The following is a 17,722-nucleotide window of genomic DNA, read 5'->3' on the forward strand; positions in this document are numbered from 1 at the left end:
TGCCAATGCAGGAGACACAGGAGACTGGAGTTTGATTCCTGGGTCGGGAAGATCTCCTGGAGGATAAATGATAATCCGCTCCAAAATTCTTGCCTGGAGAATCTCATGGACAGAGGAGCCTGGTGGTCTACGGTCCATGGGGGTCAGAAAGAGTTGAACATGATTGAGCAGCTGAGCAAAGCAAGAGCAAAAAAAGCAAATAAAGCTCTTACCAAAAAAAAGAAAAAACCCAAACCCAAAGTGGAAAACAAAACCCACCATGACACAATAAGGCATTTTAACACTTAACCAAAAGTCAGCAGGCCTCAAAGCCCCACTGCTCAGTGTCTATGCAGGTGACTGGCGGGGAAGTTCCAGGGCCCCTTTCAATCTCTAGAGAGGCCTAGCAATGGTATGTTGGTGACGCTGAATCACTTTCCTTAGAGAGGGTCTCCCAAATTAAATAAGCTCCAGGCACTCTGAAACCGGGGGGCCTGGAAAGAGCCTTGCAAGGGAGGGGCCCTTGGACTCAAAACTGCTTTAGCTTCTCAATAAATCCACCTGCAGACAGGTAAGTAAGTGCCCACATCACCACATCTTTTTCTTTCAATGAAAAAGAAATAAGGAGGGAAAGCAGAATCCAATCTCATGGAAGGCTGGGTTAATCTGCCTTTTATTGCTTTCTATTCCCTCCTGCTCAGCATCTCACACTGTCCTGAAAAATTAAGTTCTAAGATATATTCCCATAAACCTGGGGAGATGCTGAGATGGGAGGAGGGGCTTTTCTGGGAGTCTTTAGAATGTAATATTAAGTAAATCAAAGAACAGGCACTTTACCACAGAGGTCAAGCCAAGGGATGTCCTCTTGAAATGCAAATATGCTAAGTCACTCAGTTGTGTCCAACTCTGCGACCCCATGGACTGTAGCCTGCCAGGCTCCTCTGTCCATGGGATTCTCCAGGCAGAAATACTGGAGTGGGTTGCCATTTCCTCTTCCAGGAGATCTTCCCAATTCATGAATCAAACCCGCATCTCTTGCATCTCCTGCATTGGCAGGCAGATTGTTTACTACTAGTGCCACCTGGGAAGCCCCTGAGATGTAAATATCTACAGACATCATAAAGGTTGCAAGTCGGCATCCTTTCTGATGTCAAAACAGTTCGTGAGAGCTACCTTCCTGAGAGAGGAGAAGGATCCAGAAATCCATTCACAGAACATTAATTTTTTTGGCTTTATCTCAATCAGCTCTTTCACTCACTTTCTCCTCTGAATTGCTCTCCACACCCATAAAGAGGAAAAAAAAAAAAAGCCCACTACCAACGTGGCTGCCAGGTTCTAATGATAAATAACCACTGTCAAGGGAAACGTAAATTACAGGCCAGGAGGCGCACAGGGCAGGAAGCACCGGTTTGGGGAGCCGGGGTGGAGGGCGCTGGCCCTCCCTCTCCTCATTGAGAAACCACCACGAAGCTCAGGCCCTACAGGAACCTGCTTGCAGCCAGCAGACTCGACAGGCTTGCGTGCTATCTTTTTTTAAAAACAAACTTTTATTTTATATTGGCGTATAGCCAAATACAAATATTGTGATAGTTTCAGGTGAGGACAAATGGACTCAGCCACCATGTACACATATCCATTCTCCTTCAACAGATTTTCATGTTCTGGCATCATCTTCTAGAAACTTTAAGGCCAAAACCCAGGCACAGCTGCAATCTGATTTCCATCCTGCCCCAGGAATTTTTTTTTTTTGGTTCAAACTTGTTTGCCCTTTCACAGTGGCAAGTATTGGGAGTGACTTGCTTGGATCAAAGTTTAAAAACACAACTGGAACTAGGAATGCAAGGCTGGCTTCAAAGGGTTCCTCTTAAACTTTGTAAATAACAGCCTTCTTTCTCAGCCTCAGGGAATGCTCAACTCTGGAACCCTCCCACTTTGGGGGATGTCCCGTTGGTGGTGATGAGTGGCCCTTTTATCGTCTATGGAGAACAAACGTGAACCTTCAACTACACCCTGGTTGGTAGACATCACCTCCACTATGACTCAGAAAGCCCGCCCCCCAGGTATTTACCCAAGAGGAATGAAAATCTGTGTCCACAGAAAGGCTTGTATGGGAATGTTCATAGCAGCAAGATTCATAATGTCCCTAAATGTAAATAATGCAAGTGTCCACCAAAAGCAGAATGGACAAATAAGTGATGGTGTATCCATACAGTGGAACCCTACTCAGCAGTTAAGAAAAACAAACTGCTGATTCATGCAACACGAGTGAATCTTACAGATATTAAGTTGTGTGAATGAAGACAGATTTTTTTAAAAAGCACATATAGACAGGACACGATTCCGTTCCTATGAAGTTCCAGTAGAGGCAAAACCAACTTTGGTGACAGAAGTCAGAATGACAGTTGTCTTTGCTGGGAGCAGGCATGATGCAGAACAGGATGGAAAGGAGAGAACTTTCTTTTTTAAAAAAATTAATTAAAATTTAAAACATTTTTTGGCCACACTGCATAGCTGGATCTTAGTTCCCTGACCGGGGGTTGAACCCATGTCCCCTGCATTGGAAGCACGGAGTCCTAACCACTGGACCACCAGGGAAATCCCAAGGGAACTTTCTAAATGGACAGATGTGGTCAGGGTGGAGGATGGAAAATTCATGGAACTATACACTTTCAATGGATACATTTGATTAAAATTACATCTTAATATGAAAAAAGAAAAACAATAACTGCTGCATGATTTAATGGGGTAAAAGGGCTAGCTCGTCACTGTGAAGGTAGCTTGATTTTGTAGAGGCCACACCAACACCTCAGACCCTGAAATTCCACACGTACAGGACCACCCCAAAACCCGGAACAATCCCTGGTTCCTAAACCTGGGCCTCTGCTGGGCTGACTAAACTTAAACTGCGCTGGGTGCCTAGCAGGGTCAGGCCTAGGGTGGCAGGACCTCAGCGGCCTTGGAGGCTGATATTTAGGGAGGTGGGTGGTGTTGCTCAGACGGTCAGCCTGTGAGGAACTTGCTAGTCCCTTGCCCAAACTCCACAGCTGGGAGCCAGGGAGGGGGTCAGAGGGGCTGGGCTCACAGGACTTCCGTCTGCCTGCAGGGGCGCCCTGCCAATCACGAGGGGTCACCTGTGTCAGTTCTTCCTGCCCACCTACAGACAGGTGCCCCACACCCTCAAAGGTGGCCCTCAGCAGCCTGGATCAGGTAACCCTGTCCACCTCGGTGCAGGTGTGCTCAGTCGCTTCAGTCACGTCTGACTCTTTGCAACCCCATAGACTGTAGCCTGCCAGGCTCCTCTCTCCATGGGATTCTCCGGGCAAGAATACTGGAGTGGGTTGCCATCTCCTCCTCCAGGGATCTTCCAGACTCAGAGATCGAATTTGCATCTCTCACGTCTCCTGCATTGGCAGGTGGGTTCTTTACCTCTAGCACCACCATCCACCTTAGTGGATCCAGCTTGGCGCCTATTAACAAGTGCAGCTCTCTGTGCAAGGGGTTAAGTTAATGGATTAAACTTGTCAGGATCATCAGTTTATGGACTTTCCCGTGTGTGTGCCTGTGGGTGTGCACGTGTGTGCTAAGGGTGGCAACTGTTACTGCTCAAAATACCCATTTGACACAAGGTCAACCTCTCGCACACCTCAGGCTGTGGCGTGTGGGGCCTCCCTCCTGAGCCCCAGCAGGCCGGCGCCTTCTCTCACCTCAGCGTTCACTTTTGATCCACTTCCTCAGGGCAGCCTTCCTGGAAGCCTACTTCCAAGTCCTGACCCATCCTGTAAGTCACTTCCCACCACTTTTCTAGGATGATTCTCTCCTTGCCCTCCTCACTACAGTGACTTGTCTGACTTCTCCACTCACTCTAAGGTCGAGGACAATGGGGGCGGTGGCTGGTTTTTCCTCTGCTGTAGAAGGTAGCACCTGGCCTGGGACACAGTAGGGCCTCACAGTACTGGTCGAATGGACACATTCTATACCTGTTACCCAACACACAAAATAAAGCGAGCAAACCCAAACCCACCCCCCGCCCCCCACCCCACTCCTTCTCCTGCAAGTTCAATGCAAAAATTCTGGGTCTAGCAGACCTAGAATCCATGTCTACTAGAGAGGAAGTCTCTAGTAGGAGACTAGGCTGAGCCAGGCTGAGGTTCTTTATAACCCTCCACATGCACGTCAGGGTTGCAAAGTAGATGTGCCATATTTTATTAAAGATGTTATCAATATCTGTGGCCAGATCAGAAAGACATATAGGTCTTATGAAGCTGGCCAAGCAAGTGCAGCTCACGAGCAATTTCATTCCCTAAAAAAATGGACAGTGACAGGAAGCACAGGCTACAGACTCAATGTGGTGAACTGAAAAATGACCCACGTGGGATCATAAAATGAGGGTAGGACATATTAATATATGCTGACCTGGCAGGCCGTCTACCACACCGTCCAGGAGAGGGGAAATGATCTGTGTGCACAGGTGTGCCGGCATAGACTGCAGCCCAGAACCTCACAATTAAATCATTTAAGGAAAAACAAAAAATCAGAACCACACTGGCCAGACACCAGACCTATAAAAGTAAAATTCGCTCAGTCGTGACCAACTCTTTGGGACCCCATGGACTGTAGCCCACTAGGCTCCTTTGTCCATGGGAATCTCCAGGCAAGAATACTGGAGTGGGCTGCTATTTCCTTCTCCAGGGGATCTTCCTGACCCAGGAATTAAACCTGGGTATCCTGCACTGCAGGCAGATTCTTTCCCATCTGAGCCACCAGGGAAGCCCAGACTCCTTTACAAGGAGTGAAAGTCACTCATTCGTGTCCTACTGTTTATGACCCCATGGACTATACAGTCCATGGAATTCTCCAAGCCAGAATACTGGAATGGGTTGCCATTTCTTTCTCCAGGGATCTTCCCAACTCATGGAACCCGGGTCTCTCGCATGCAATTTCTTTACCGTCTGAGCCAATAGGTCATAGGAAAAAAATAATCATACATGGCCCTGGTTTTGCCTTTTGTGTTAAGAGTTGGAGAGTAAGGATGGGAGAGAGTAGCCGGGGCAATTTTAAACAAGATGCCTTTGGCAATTCATCCTGGCTCAGTGTAGCATTTTAGAATGATCTCTGAGCTATTTGCCAAATTATTAATACAAGAGGATCTATGTTGAAAGTATCAGTGCAGGCTTGCGTTCTGCCTGGTGCTTTTCTGACGTCAGCTACTTGCCAGATGCTGGCCAGATGGACAGGCTGCGGGGTGGGGGTGGGGGTGGGGGTTTCCGCTGCTAATAAGCTTAACAGTGAGTGCATGGGCTGGGGTCTGACTCTGGCCTCTGCAGACATAACAGCCTAGAACAGAGAAAGGATCCTCTGCCCACTCCTGGGGCCAGGGCTCCTGACAACAGGCCGGGCTGCGGGGGGAGAAGGGAACCAGAGCTCGATGTTTTTAGCTGTACCCACCCATCTGAGCCTGGCAGGGGGTGGTGGGGGTATCCTGGGTCTGTGCTCTTTACCTGGAGGTGCACATGGCAGGCCTGGCAGGGGTGAAGGTTCCCACAAAGCCCGGCTTCCCTCCTCCTGCAATACCCTGGGCTCTGCCCACCTCTCAGTCAGGGCAAGTCTGCCCACTGAAAGCACATGGGACCCTGTCAGGCCCCACAGGTGTCTGGAGACCAGCGGCCGCAGTGGTGGGAAACGGTGGTCAGCCAAGAGCAGAAAGCGAATCACCCAAAGGGAAAAACAGGAAGAGCCCGTGAAACAAAAACAGCAAGGAAAGGTTTTGCATTTAACACCCACATTGTCCTACTTTCACTTTCCCAGGAGATGACTCTGTCATCCGGAGCCTGGTGCCAAACATTTGCTCAGAGTGCGGACAGCGGCCTACGGTCACCAAGGAACCCCAGCGAGCTGAACTTGAACTCAGCGCTGCCGGTGATGGGCGGGGCTGGTCGTCCCCTACCCACTGGGTCCATGGATGTACAACCTCAGAGGTGCAGTTCCACCCTGAGCTGGCAGCATTCACACACACGGGCCACTCAGCCGTCTCACACCTGCTGAAGTGCTGGACCTGGGCCTGGTGGCCGGAAGAATCCTGGATATGATGCACGTGCTGGTCCTTCCCTGGGTGACCCACCCGGGCAAGCGGGGGCAGGAGGGTCGCCGAGAAGAACCACGTGGAGCGGTGTTTGAAAGCCCCAACCCCAGGAAGAACCACCATCCACAGGAACAGCATGCCACCTCCGAGTTCCCCAGGAGGCTGAGGGGGCCAGCTCCCTGACCATCCCCCCACCACCACTCACCATGTAGGAAGGGAAGATGAGAACTCGCTTGTGCTTGCCGCAAGGCCACTGCGGGTCATCCAGGAGATTCGGGTCATAGTCCATAAAGTCTCCCAGGTCACTACCTGAGGGTCAACGCAAAATGACAATTAGGAACCTGACCCCCCGAAGCAGAAGTGGCCGGGTGAATGCCTGGTACAAAGTTCGACGGTAGAAAGGTTGGTTTCAGGTTTCTGAGCCCAGTCACATCGCTCGCTCTGACCATCAGTAGATGTCTCCACATGCCAATGAAGTGTGTCCCACCCGTGTGCCCACCACCCCTCCCTGCCCTGGGCAAAGGAGTTCATCAAACACTTCACGTTCTGGCATTTTTTCCATTAAAAAAAATTATATATTAATCTCCCTGACCTGGCAGAGCACAAAACCTCATAAGCATGAATGTTGCTGTGAACACTCACAGATTGTAAGACAAGGCACAGCAAAGGCTCATTTTCTAAACCTACAGATCGAATGAGCCTCAAGTTTCGCATGTGAGAAGCACACTCGGTGTGAATAATTCTGGGCAGGCTCTGGGGGTCTGAATGCACACAAACCAGAGCAGATACCAGTGCAAACGGCAGTCAGTGACTGGAAGAGGCTGAACAGCACCTGGACGGGCCTGAGGAACTTCACGTCCACCTGGAATTTCTCTGAGAGTGGAAAGAATCCTGCCTCATAAAGCATTTTTCTCCGTGTCAATTCCCACAAAGGCTTGTACAGGAGAAGCTGAGGTCTTCTGTCAGCGGCTGAGTAAGCTCACCTGCTGTGAGAGTCACTAAGGGGGTTTTCACACCTGACTGTTCATTTATGGTCCAATTATTTGAAAAAGGCCAAAAAAACCCCACACTTATTTGGCCACACCAGGTCTTAGTTGCGACTTATAGGATCTTTAAGTTGCAGCATGTGGGATCTAGTTCCCTGACCAAGGATCAAACCTGGGTCCCCTGCATTGGGAGAGCAGAGTCTTAGCCACTGGGCCACCAGGAAAGGCCTGAAAGGGCCAACTCGAGCACTAGGAGAATGTAGGTAAGAAGCAGGTAAGCGGAGAGATGAGGAGCTGAGAGGCAGAAAGAAGCCAGGGAGCCAGGCCTCTCTGCAAGGTGGTCTGGGCATGTCTCCTCGTGGAAGCTTAGGGGCTGGCGACTGAGGCCTCTTATTAGAGAACCTGCCCTGTGGCCTGGTCATGAGCCTGCCCATCCACCAATGCACACAGGAAACCCAATCCATGCTGTCCACTGAGGCACCTCCTGCGGCCAGACCCCAGCTTACCTGTGTCAAGGCTCCCCTGGGTGCTGCTCGCCCGGCCGATAGAGAGGCTGCGGTGGCTCAGGGTACGGAGCTGGGAGAAGGAGGACGTCGAGTCTAAGGTGTTTCTCCGTGTTCCAAAGGCATTCGTGGGCAACAGAAACTGGGTGTAAGAAACAGTCTAAAAGATGAAGACAAAAACAGGTCAGTGATTAACCCTCGGCAACGAAGGGGACGACAGAGGGTAAGATGGTTGGATGGATGGCATCACTGACTTGATGGACATGAGTTTCAGCAAGCTCCAGGAGTTGGTGATGGACAGAGAAGCCTGGTGTGTGGCAGTCCATGGGGTCACAAAGAGTCAGACACGACTGACTGAACTGAACTGAATGTGAGGTTTGCATTCTGACCAAGCTGCGTTACCACGCCAAGTTTATTTAGGTCCACAGTCTCATAGCTGGGCAATTCTAAAATCCAAGATCTGAAAAATGAAATTTGTTTTTGCACAATGTTTGTGCCAAAACCTAAACTAGACTGACTTGAGGCCATCCTAGTTTTAATTTATCCCAGTCAGCGTGAATATTCATGTTATGGGGCAGAGACAGTCGTGTGTCTGATAGCAAGGGACCATCTCCGAAGCTGCTGGGAGGTTTTCTAACTCAGAAGGCATATGCCGCAATGCTTTGTTTAATCTACCACGGGTAGAATTCCAGAAAATCAGGCCCCAAGAGTCTCTGATAAAGGCTCTGTCCTCCCCCATTCCCCTGGCAGATGCTGTATCTATGGTGCTCATCCTCCTTCCTTTCCCTGTGAACACTCAGTCTTCAGGAATGAAGCTGCAACACGTGATTTTCTTTTCACCTGCTTGGCAGAGACGTGGTTCATGACGCGAGTCGGGTGCGACGCGCGTGTGTGTGTTAAGTCGTTTCAGTCGTGTCTGACTCTTTGCGACCCAATAGACTGTAGCCCGCCAGGCTCCTCTGTCCATGGGATTCTCCAGGCAAGAAGACTGGAGTGGGTTGCCATGCCCTCCTCCAGGGGATCTTCCCGACCCAGGGATCAAACTCACGTTTCCTTCATTACAGGCGGACTCTTTACCACTCAGTCCCTGAGGAAGCCTGGAAAGCCCCTAAACACTGTTTAGTAGTGGGATTGCTACTCACCACAGTTAATACTTGTTCAAACCATCCGCCACCCCATCCAGGCACACGTGCGTGTGTGTATGCAAGATAAAGCAGTTTCCCCTCACTCATGGTTTGTTACTCATGGCCCAAAAAAACTACATGGAAAATTCTAGAAGTAATTCCTCAGCTTTAAACTGTGAGTCAGTCAGAGCAGTATGATGAAATCTAGCACCGTCCAGCCCAGGACATGAACCATCCCACGTCTTTTTTAGTCATGGAGCAGCCACCTCGGTTATCAGATCAATTATCGTGGTATCACAGGGCTCGTGCTCAAGCATTATTTTACTTACAAATGGCCCCAAAGCACAAAGCAGTGACAAAGTACAATTCGGATAGTCTCTTACTGTGCCTAATTTAAAAAGTAAACTTTATTACTGGTATGTATGTATAAGGCAAAACATAGCACAGGTAGGGTTCTGCCCTACCCAAGGTTTCAGGCATCCACTGCGGGTTCCTGGAACATATCCCCCGAGGATAAGAGTGGGTGACTGGACTAGTCAGGATGGGCATTCATGGAGAAACAGTTGGGCTGCTATTTAACCCATCTGCACACCTGGATAGGGGGCTTCCCTGGTGGCTCAGACGGTAAAGAATCTGCCTGCAATGCGGGAGACCTGGGTTCGATCCCTGAGTCAGGAAGATACCCTGGAGAAGAGCATGGCAATCCACTTCAGTATTCTGGCCTGGAGAATCGCATGAACAGAGGAGACTGGTGGGCTACAGTCCATGGGGTTGCAAAGAGTAGGACACAACTGAGCGACTAACCCTTCCTTCTGGACTGGCGTCACTCACGCACCCAGGTTGTGCCCCACGTCAGGTTTTCCAGCCCAAGGGTGGTTCGTGGTCCATCACAGGCTCTGCTTCCTGGCCCCTCTGGTGTCTGTCACACAAGCCGGAGGTCTGGGAGCCAGGCGGCCTTACCTTCCCGTCGGCACCCAGCTCCACGCCTTCCAGGCCGATGATCTCTTTCAGGCTCACGGCTCCTGCTGATTGTCTCCCTCCGTCCAGCTTCAAATCCCTGCAGGGACAAGCCAAGGATAAAGATGCTTCTGTGTGCACCCGAAGGAGCCACGGAGATGTTTACTGTCGGAACACCAGAGTCACTCTCACAATAGTGATGGAGGAGGTCCCGCCGTGCCTGACAGGATTCTCTCTTTGTCCCTCTTTCCGGACTTCTTGATAGTTCCACCCACTTTGACATAATGAAATTCAACTGAACAGAAAGCCTGAAGATGAGAGTCAGGCTCAGCAGCCAGTGGATTACCAAAGTCCCTTCCTGCTCAGCAAGGCCGTCAGCTCTTAAATGGCCAGCTAACAGGAAGCCAGGGGAGGTCACCTCTCCCTGCCACCCCTTATTAGACAGGAGGAAGAAATTCTTACCCTAAACAGTTCTCAGCTTTATTACTAGTAATAAAGGGACTAATGCCACAACAGCCACCCCAGGTACCTTACCGGGCCACTCAGACAATGACCATCTCTATAAAAGAATAACGTCCAGTACTACCAGCAAGGTCTTCTGTGTCGCTCAAACGGTAAAGAATCTGCCTGCAAAGCAAGAGACCCAGATTCGATTCCTGGGTCAGGAAGATCCTCTGGAGAAGGGAATGGCAGTCCACTCCAGCATTCTTGCCTGGAGAATCCCAAGGACAGAGGAGCCTGGCAGCCTACAGTCCTTGGGATTGCAAAGAGTCAGACACGACTGAGCGACAAGCACTTCCTAACTTACTTTCACACATCCTCCTTTTCATTCTTTAAGCTCATCCTATTGCACATGCATTCTATTATTATCCCATTTTACAGATGAGAAAAACGAGGCCCAGTGCAAGTAACCGGCTCGCCAAGGTCCCCGCTGACAGTGGGCTGTAGACACTGGTTTTTTGTCCAGTGCAGCATTTCGTGCCGCGTTCTTCCCTGGGTCTGGCTGCGGCTCAGCTTGCTGGTAACTGTTCACATTTTCAAGGCCAATCCCTCTCCTTACAGGAGCTCTCAGACTTTCACTGTGTATTAGAATTGCCTGGGATCTTTGACAAACTACAGGCACATCTCAGAGATTCTGCAGGTTCAGTTCCAGATGACCCCAACAACACAAATATTGCAACAAAGCGAGTCACACAAATTGTTCAGTCTCCCAGTGCATATAAAAGTTATGTTTGCACTTTAGTCTATGAAGTTTGCAATAGCATTATGTCTAAAAAAAAAATGTACAAGCCTTAATTAAAAAAATACTGCTAACAAATGCTAACCCTCATCTGACAATGCAGACTGCCACAAACCTTTAATCTGTAAAAGGAAAAAAAAAAGCAGTGTCTGTGAAGCACAATAAAACAAGGTGTGCCTGTATGGTGTCTGGCCCCCGTCCCCAGACATTCATTCTGATTCAGTTGAATGGGGCGTAACCTGGTGGGCTTGAGTTTTAAATACTCCCAGGTGATTCGGATTGGAACTGAGTTTGGAAGCTCCCTCTTCCAGCTGGGCTCCACACGCAGCCTTGTTAGTCAAAGCCGCCCAGGCCGGCAGCATTCAGGCCTTGTGGCCCGGAGGGAACCGCTACACTCTGAGACGTCTCCTACAACCTAAGCAAGAATAAACACCATGTAAAGGCCAGACTCTCCAGGCCAAAGGTGACGGAATCACAGGAAGAGAGAACGAGAGCCCATGTGTGGTGGGGAAGAAAGACAAGAGGCCATCCCTCCCACCTTCTAGGAGGGAAAAAAAAGGATCTTTTCACTTTATTGAGCAATCATCCTTGTCTATGGGCGTTCCAGGCATGGACTGGCACCCTTAATCCCATCTGATTGATGACCGTTTTCAAAAGAAACACCCAAGACCTGTATCTAGGAAGTACTGCACTTTCTACGGTAGTCTCCTTGGGAGGCCATGGTTCTGCCCAGATCAAAAGGTCTCTGCAGCCCCTTTTGGAATCAACACTAACATCATGCAGATAGAAAAAAACAACCAACCCATCCCAGTCTTCAAACTTTATACTTATATATATAGTACATGTGTATATATGTGTGCATGCATATATATATATTAGTGTATATATATATATGTATATATGTTAGTGTTAGTTGCTCAGTGATATCTGACTCTGTGACCCCATGGACTGTATAGCCCGTCAGGCTCCTCTGCCCATAGAATTCTCTAGGCAAGCATACTGGAGTGGGTTGCCATTTCCTTCTCCAAGGGATCTTCCCGATCTAGGGATCGAACCTTGGTGTCCTGCATTGCAGGCGGATTCTTCACCATCTGAGCCACCATATGTATATATAAATTTTTTCTTTAAAAAAAATTTTTATTGGAGTATAGTTGATTTACAATGTATTAGTTTCAGCTGTACAGCAACGCGAATCAGTTATACATATACAAATATCCACTCTTTTTCTGATTCTTTTATATGTATATAATTTTAATCTTGAACACTTACCACTTCAATCAGTGTCCTAACCTCTCTCCCCATTGACCAGGTTTGACTGTAAATGACTTCAAGTACTTCCAAACATCAAACTCACCCCTTCAAGACAGTACAGAACAGGAGAATTGTAAACACTTAGAAGGTGCATATTACCCCATTGAAAGTGAAAGTGTTGGTTGCTCAGTTGTGTTTGCAACCCCATGGACTTTGGCCCACCAGGTTCCTCTGTCCATGGGATTTCCCAGGCAGGAATACTGGAGTGGGCTGCCATTTCCTTCTCCAGGGGATCTTCCTGGGTCTCCTGCATTGCAGGCAGACTCTTTACCATCTGAGACACCAGATAAATCGCATACAAAGTAATTGCAATTAGCTTGCTACTGAGAATGAGTGTTAGTCGTGTCTGAATCTTTGCGACCCCATGGACTGTAGCCTGCCAGGCTCCTCTGTCCATGGAATTCTCCAGGCAAGAATACTGAAATGGGTAGCCAGCCGTTCCCTTCTCCAGGGGATCTTCTCAATCCGGGGATGGAACTCAGGTCTCCTGCATTGCAGGCAGATTCTTTACTGTCTGAATCACCAGGGAAGCCCATTGAAAGCCCCTCAAATATTCTGAGTCATAGAAGTGCTCTGGGGAGGTGTCTGAGTTCACCTTGGGTGCCTCCTCTGCTAGGGACCACACTCCCTGAGGGCTCTGAGGGCCAGGCTGATTTAAGTCACATCACCTTATGAACATGCGACGCCAACAGAGAGCCCTGCTTCACAGTTATTGACCTCAGATCCAAAGCTGGAAGGACCAGGTGGGCTGGAGCAGAGCGGGGCTCAGCAAGACCACGAGAACCTCAGGTTCCCCGGAGACCATGTGTACAGTTGCCTCGCCTCCTACGTGAGCCACCGGGGGCAACTCTCAGAAGATTTCCTCAGGCAATTAAGGATGAAGATGATGACTTCATAAAGGCCCTAAAAAGGGAAATGCCTTCAGTGCAAGCACCAGAACAAGAGGCAAAAATAGCTGTGGTGGGAAAGGATGGAGTGGCTCAGTGGTGGAAGACCAGGAGGTGAGCTGGCACAAAGCAGCAGAACCTGTATCTTGTTAAAGGACCCACAACACACTTCTGCAGACTTACTGCTTTCCCAAAGTCTAACCCAGCAAGCACGTGCCTCAAATTCCCAGCTCCTAGACAACTGTCTCCTGGTTTCCACTTCACCCGGATGGAGAATGTTACTTAGGACTGAAACTAATACAAGAGCAGGAAATATCTTTATGGGATGAGAAGATTAAAAGAAACAAGGCGTATTCAAATAGGTCCCTATTAAGAGTGCTCCAGGACACAGACATACAGAATAGACGTATGGACACAGGGGTGGGGGTGGGGGTGGGGAGAAAGGAGAGGGTGGGATGATGGAGAGAGTAACAAGGAAACTTACATTACCATATGTAAAATAGGCAGCCAATGAGAATTTGCTGTATGACTCAGGGAACTCAAACCAGGGTTCTGTAACAACCTAGAGGGTTGAGTTGGGGAGGGAGATGGGAGGGAGAGTCAAGAGGGAGGGGACATATGCATATCTACGGCTGATTCATGTTGATGTTTGGCAGAAACCAACACAATACTGTAAAGCAATCATCCTTCAATTAAAAATAAATCTTAAAGACTTAAGAGTCTTAAGTTAAAAAAAAAAGAGTGCTCCTACATGGAGAGCTGGCTGTAGGCAGCAACAGAGTCCCAATCCATGTCTGTATCCTGTCTACCTAGGGTCTGATGTGCAAAGATGCTTAAAGAAGTGTTTACTGAGCAGAGGTCAACTGACTCCTTGTCGGTTCATAAAGATGGCACCGGTGGTGGGTGTTTTTCCATTGTGCCCCTTTCCATCTGTCTCAATTTGCTCCCAGGCTCAGTGCTTCCCCGGGGCAGCCCTGCCTTTGCCTGCCAACTGGCCCCTTGATGCTGGAAGCACAGATTTCAGTTCGCAGAACCAACCCAGCCACCTTTACTCCACACTCCCCTTCTTCTTTTTAAAAAAAATGTTGGCAGCACCTAGTGGTATGTGGGATCCTAGCTCCCCGACCAGGGATCAAACCCACATCCCCTGCATTGGAAGGCAAAGTCTGAACCGCCAGGAAAGTCCCTCCATGTTCCCACACACTCCCCTTCTTGACTTCTCTCTTGTGAGAAATGGAGCCATAACAAAAATTATACTTTAAGTGCACATGAAATGCAAGACTCTTCTCCATGAGATAAACCCCAAGCCCGGTTTAAAAGGAACAAGAGAGGACTTCCTTGGTGGTAGAATGGATAAGAATTCACTTGCCAATGCAGGGGACACAGGTTCAACCGCTGGTCCGGGAAGATTTCATATGCTGTGGGGCAACTGAGCTGCGTGCCACAACTTCAGAGTCTGTGCTCTGGAGCCCATGAGCCACAACTACTGAGCCCACGTGCTGCAACTACTGAAGCCCATATGCCCTAGAGCCTGCGCTCCGCAACAAGGAGAAGCCATCGCAATGAGAAGCCCGTGCATTACAACGAAGAGTGGCCCCCACTCGCCGCAACTAGAGACAGCCAGTGAGCACCAACAAAGACCCAGCACAACCATAAATAAATGAATAAAATTATTAAAAAAATTCAAAGGAACAGGGGTTCTTAGCCTATCCAAGTGCCTCACGGACACTTTGGACCACATGGAAGGGAGAGCTCTATGGGCAAAACTCCACCACCCCTGACCGCAGGAACCCGTCTCCGGAGAATTGCTGTGCCCCCTGCATACCACAGCCACCACTTTCCACCCCTGGCACTTCATCTGTATCATTCTACTTTCTAAATAACTACGGCACGCTGAGAATGAAAGTGAGACAGGAGAAGACTGTGTCCACCCTCGACAGCTACTGAGAAAACACACACTGCTCATTACAGTCCGGCAGGATCTCCCTCAGCGACGGATGGTCCTCCATCTGAGCCGTCCCGCAGGGCAGGCACGAGCCACATGGGGCAATGGAGCACTTGCAGTGTGACCAGTCGACCGAAGAACTGAATTCTTACTTTTGGTTAAAATTTAAATAGCCACGTGTGGCTACTGTACGGGATTAGTAAGTCGGCCTTCCAGAGGTGGCCTGGCCACTTTCTGCCTATTGTCTCCGGGGATGTTTCTGACCCAGGCCCCAGCTCAGAGAAGAGTCCACGTTAGGAGCCCCGGAGTGAATGGGGCAGAGGCAGGACCCTGCGGATGGAGCCAGTGCAGCAGGTCTACCTTCAGCGGGGAGGAAATGAGGACTGTGATGCCCACGGTCACAGGGGACCCATGCCCCGCACCCCATCAGCATCCCAGGAACAGAGCTCCCGGCTGAGATAAAAATTCACATCCTATACGAGGCACAGAGTGGCACATCCTTTTGCCCTGAGGGGCTGTGCGGACAGAGGAGCATGGCAGTGAGGGTTTTGGTGATGCCAGCACATACAAAGGACAATGAGCGACGGTGCTCCCCAAGTCCACAGCATTCCAGGTCCTTCGTGCATCCTGGAGAGGAGAAGGGTGGTGCCCAGTGATAAAGTCTGAATTTCCTGTCAGTTTTGTAGAAGGGAGTTTATGTCTATTAACTAAAAAGATATTTCTTGCAGACTGAAGCTGCTGCACCAATATTGGCTATATTCACATTTCAGAAACTTCACTGACATGGTTATAAATATCACAACTGCTCTAGAAAAACTGACTGCTTCGTGGTGGCGGCCGAGGGCACACTTGTTCATTTTTTTCTGCCTCATTTTCAGGAAGAGGTTGTCACTAACTTCAGGACTGCCATTTTGGTAGGACTGAATTAAAAGAGCCCACATATACACACCCATTTACACAGCCAGGTGTGCACGGAAAATCAAACATATCTCATCTTAGTCAATAATGTCATCTCTTCAACAGCTTTTGAATTTGTTCATATTGAGACTCTTGGGATCTTAAACAACACATCTTTTATAAAGAGGCTGACAAACTTCTCGAGGTGCCTTAGCTAAGTGCTCTTATAAGAGTTGGCGAAACCATATACAGTTAACCCTCCATATGCCAGGTTCTGCATCCATGGATTCAACCAACCTTGGATCAAAAATATTTGGAAAAAAAGTCCAAAAAGTTCCAAAAAGTAAAACTTGAATTTGCTGAGTGCTGGCAACTATTTATGTAGCATTTACATTGTACTAGGTATTATAAGTAACCTAGAGATGATTCAAGGGGCTTCCTAGGTGGTGCCAGTGGTAAAGAACCCACCTGCCAGTACTGGAGATGCTGGAGACAAGGGTTTGATCCCTGGGTCAGGAAGATCCCCTAGTGAAGGGCATGGAAACCTATTCCGGTATTTTTGCCTGGAGAACCCCATGGACAGAAGAACCTGGTGGGTTACAGCCCATAGTGTTGCGAAGAGTCGGACATGACTACAGCGACTTAGCACGCACATTCACAGAAATGATTCAAAGTACACAGGAGGATGTGTGTAGGTTATACAAAAATACTATGCCATTTTATTTAAGGGACTTAAGCTTCTGTGGATTTCAATATCCACCAGGGATCCTGGAACCAGTCCCCCATGGATAAGAACCACATGAAATTGCTGTTGTCTGTCTAACTCACATAAACAGCAACTTCATATCATGGCTCCTAATTTATAGACGCAGCAACTGCTCGGGGCTCACATGTGAGTGTTAAGCAAGCAAAAGACCCATGGCCCTTGATGCCCCACTGTTTTGGGATTCAACGGTTGAAGCTGACCTCAGAAAGGAGTTCTGAATGATGTTGCTGGTTTACCCAAAGAGAGTCCTCTAGAAACAGCAGTGGAAAAGAATTAAGCAGAAGTCCCAGAGGAGCAGTGATAAAATCTTGATGTTTTCTTTCTAAGATCATCCTTCTGAATTCTCATCAAAATGCCATATGAAAATAGAAATATCTTTTTAGCTCAAATGCCAGCATTAACCCTCCAGTACCAAGAGACTGAGCTGGATAACCAAACTGCAGCGGAAAGTAATTAAAAGCAAACTGAAGTTGGACATTTCTATTTCTCTGAAAAGCCTAGGAGATTATTTTTTTCCCCAGGTATCTCGAGAGTTCAAATGTCAATTTATTTATGTTCTACCTGCTTCTGAAAACGGAATGAGGCAGGCTCAAAAATACCAGATGTGGATATTGTCCAAAATTGTATGCATTAAGGTTGAAATGCTGTTGCATGCACTCAGAGACAAACAGGGCCAATCAGATTACAGAAGAAAACCTCATTCGGGCAGATGTGCAGACAGAAACCCATAGTTAAGAAACTGCGGACAACGCAAAGGTCTGATTCCTTCTCCTCCACAGGCCTGGGGGATTCTACAGCTCAGACTTATTTTGCTACAAGAGCTCATTTCTCATTCTATTCAAGTCTGTTAACTTTTGCAGAAGCTGTAGGCATGAAACATGCTTTGAAAACTCAGCACAGATTTTTTTATACAACGTGTGGCCAATGGGGGATGGGGAGTGGATGCTGTCGGTTCAAGGAGCGGGAATGGGGAAGTGGGGAGGCTAAAACAGAAGATGAAAATGCATCTGGGGATGCATCCAATCAGCAGGTGGACCCTTAAACAAGG

The 17,722-nt window shown here is 48.6% G+C and overlaps 1 protein-coding gene across 2 annotated transcripts in view; it reads right to left on the reverse strand.

Moving 5' to 3' along the window:
* CABLES1 (Cdk5 and Abl enzyme substrate 1) overlaps positions 1-17,722 on the reverse strand; it is a 102,150-nt gene that overhangs the window by 11,160 nt on the left and 73,268 nt on the right. For both annotated transcript variants that reach the window (XM_086372974.1, XM_086372973.1), the window contains 3 exons: positions 9,632-9,728; positions 7,551-7,707; positions 6,264-6,367 (listed from right to left, as the gene is read on the reverse strand). In XM_086372974.1, coding sequence (XP_086229100.1) covers positions 6,264-6,367; positions 7,551-7,707; positions 9,632-9,728 — 358 coding nt within the window. The remainder of the gene's footprint in view (positions 1-6,263; positions 6,368-7,550; positions 7,708-9,631; positions 9,729-17,722) is intronic.

Source organism: Bos grunniens, chromosome 24, assembly GCF_055505025.1.
Source record: "Bos grunniens cultivar Pamir isolate PY7600 chromosome 24, Bosgru_T2T1.0, whole genome shotgun sequence".
Classification (NCBI taxonomy): Eukaryota; Metazoa; Chordata; class Mammalia; order Artiodactyla; family Bovidae; genus Bos; species Bos grunniens.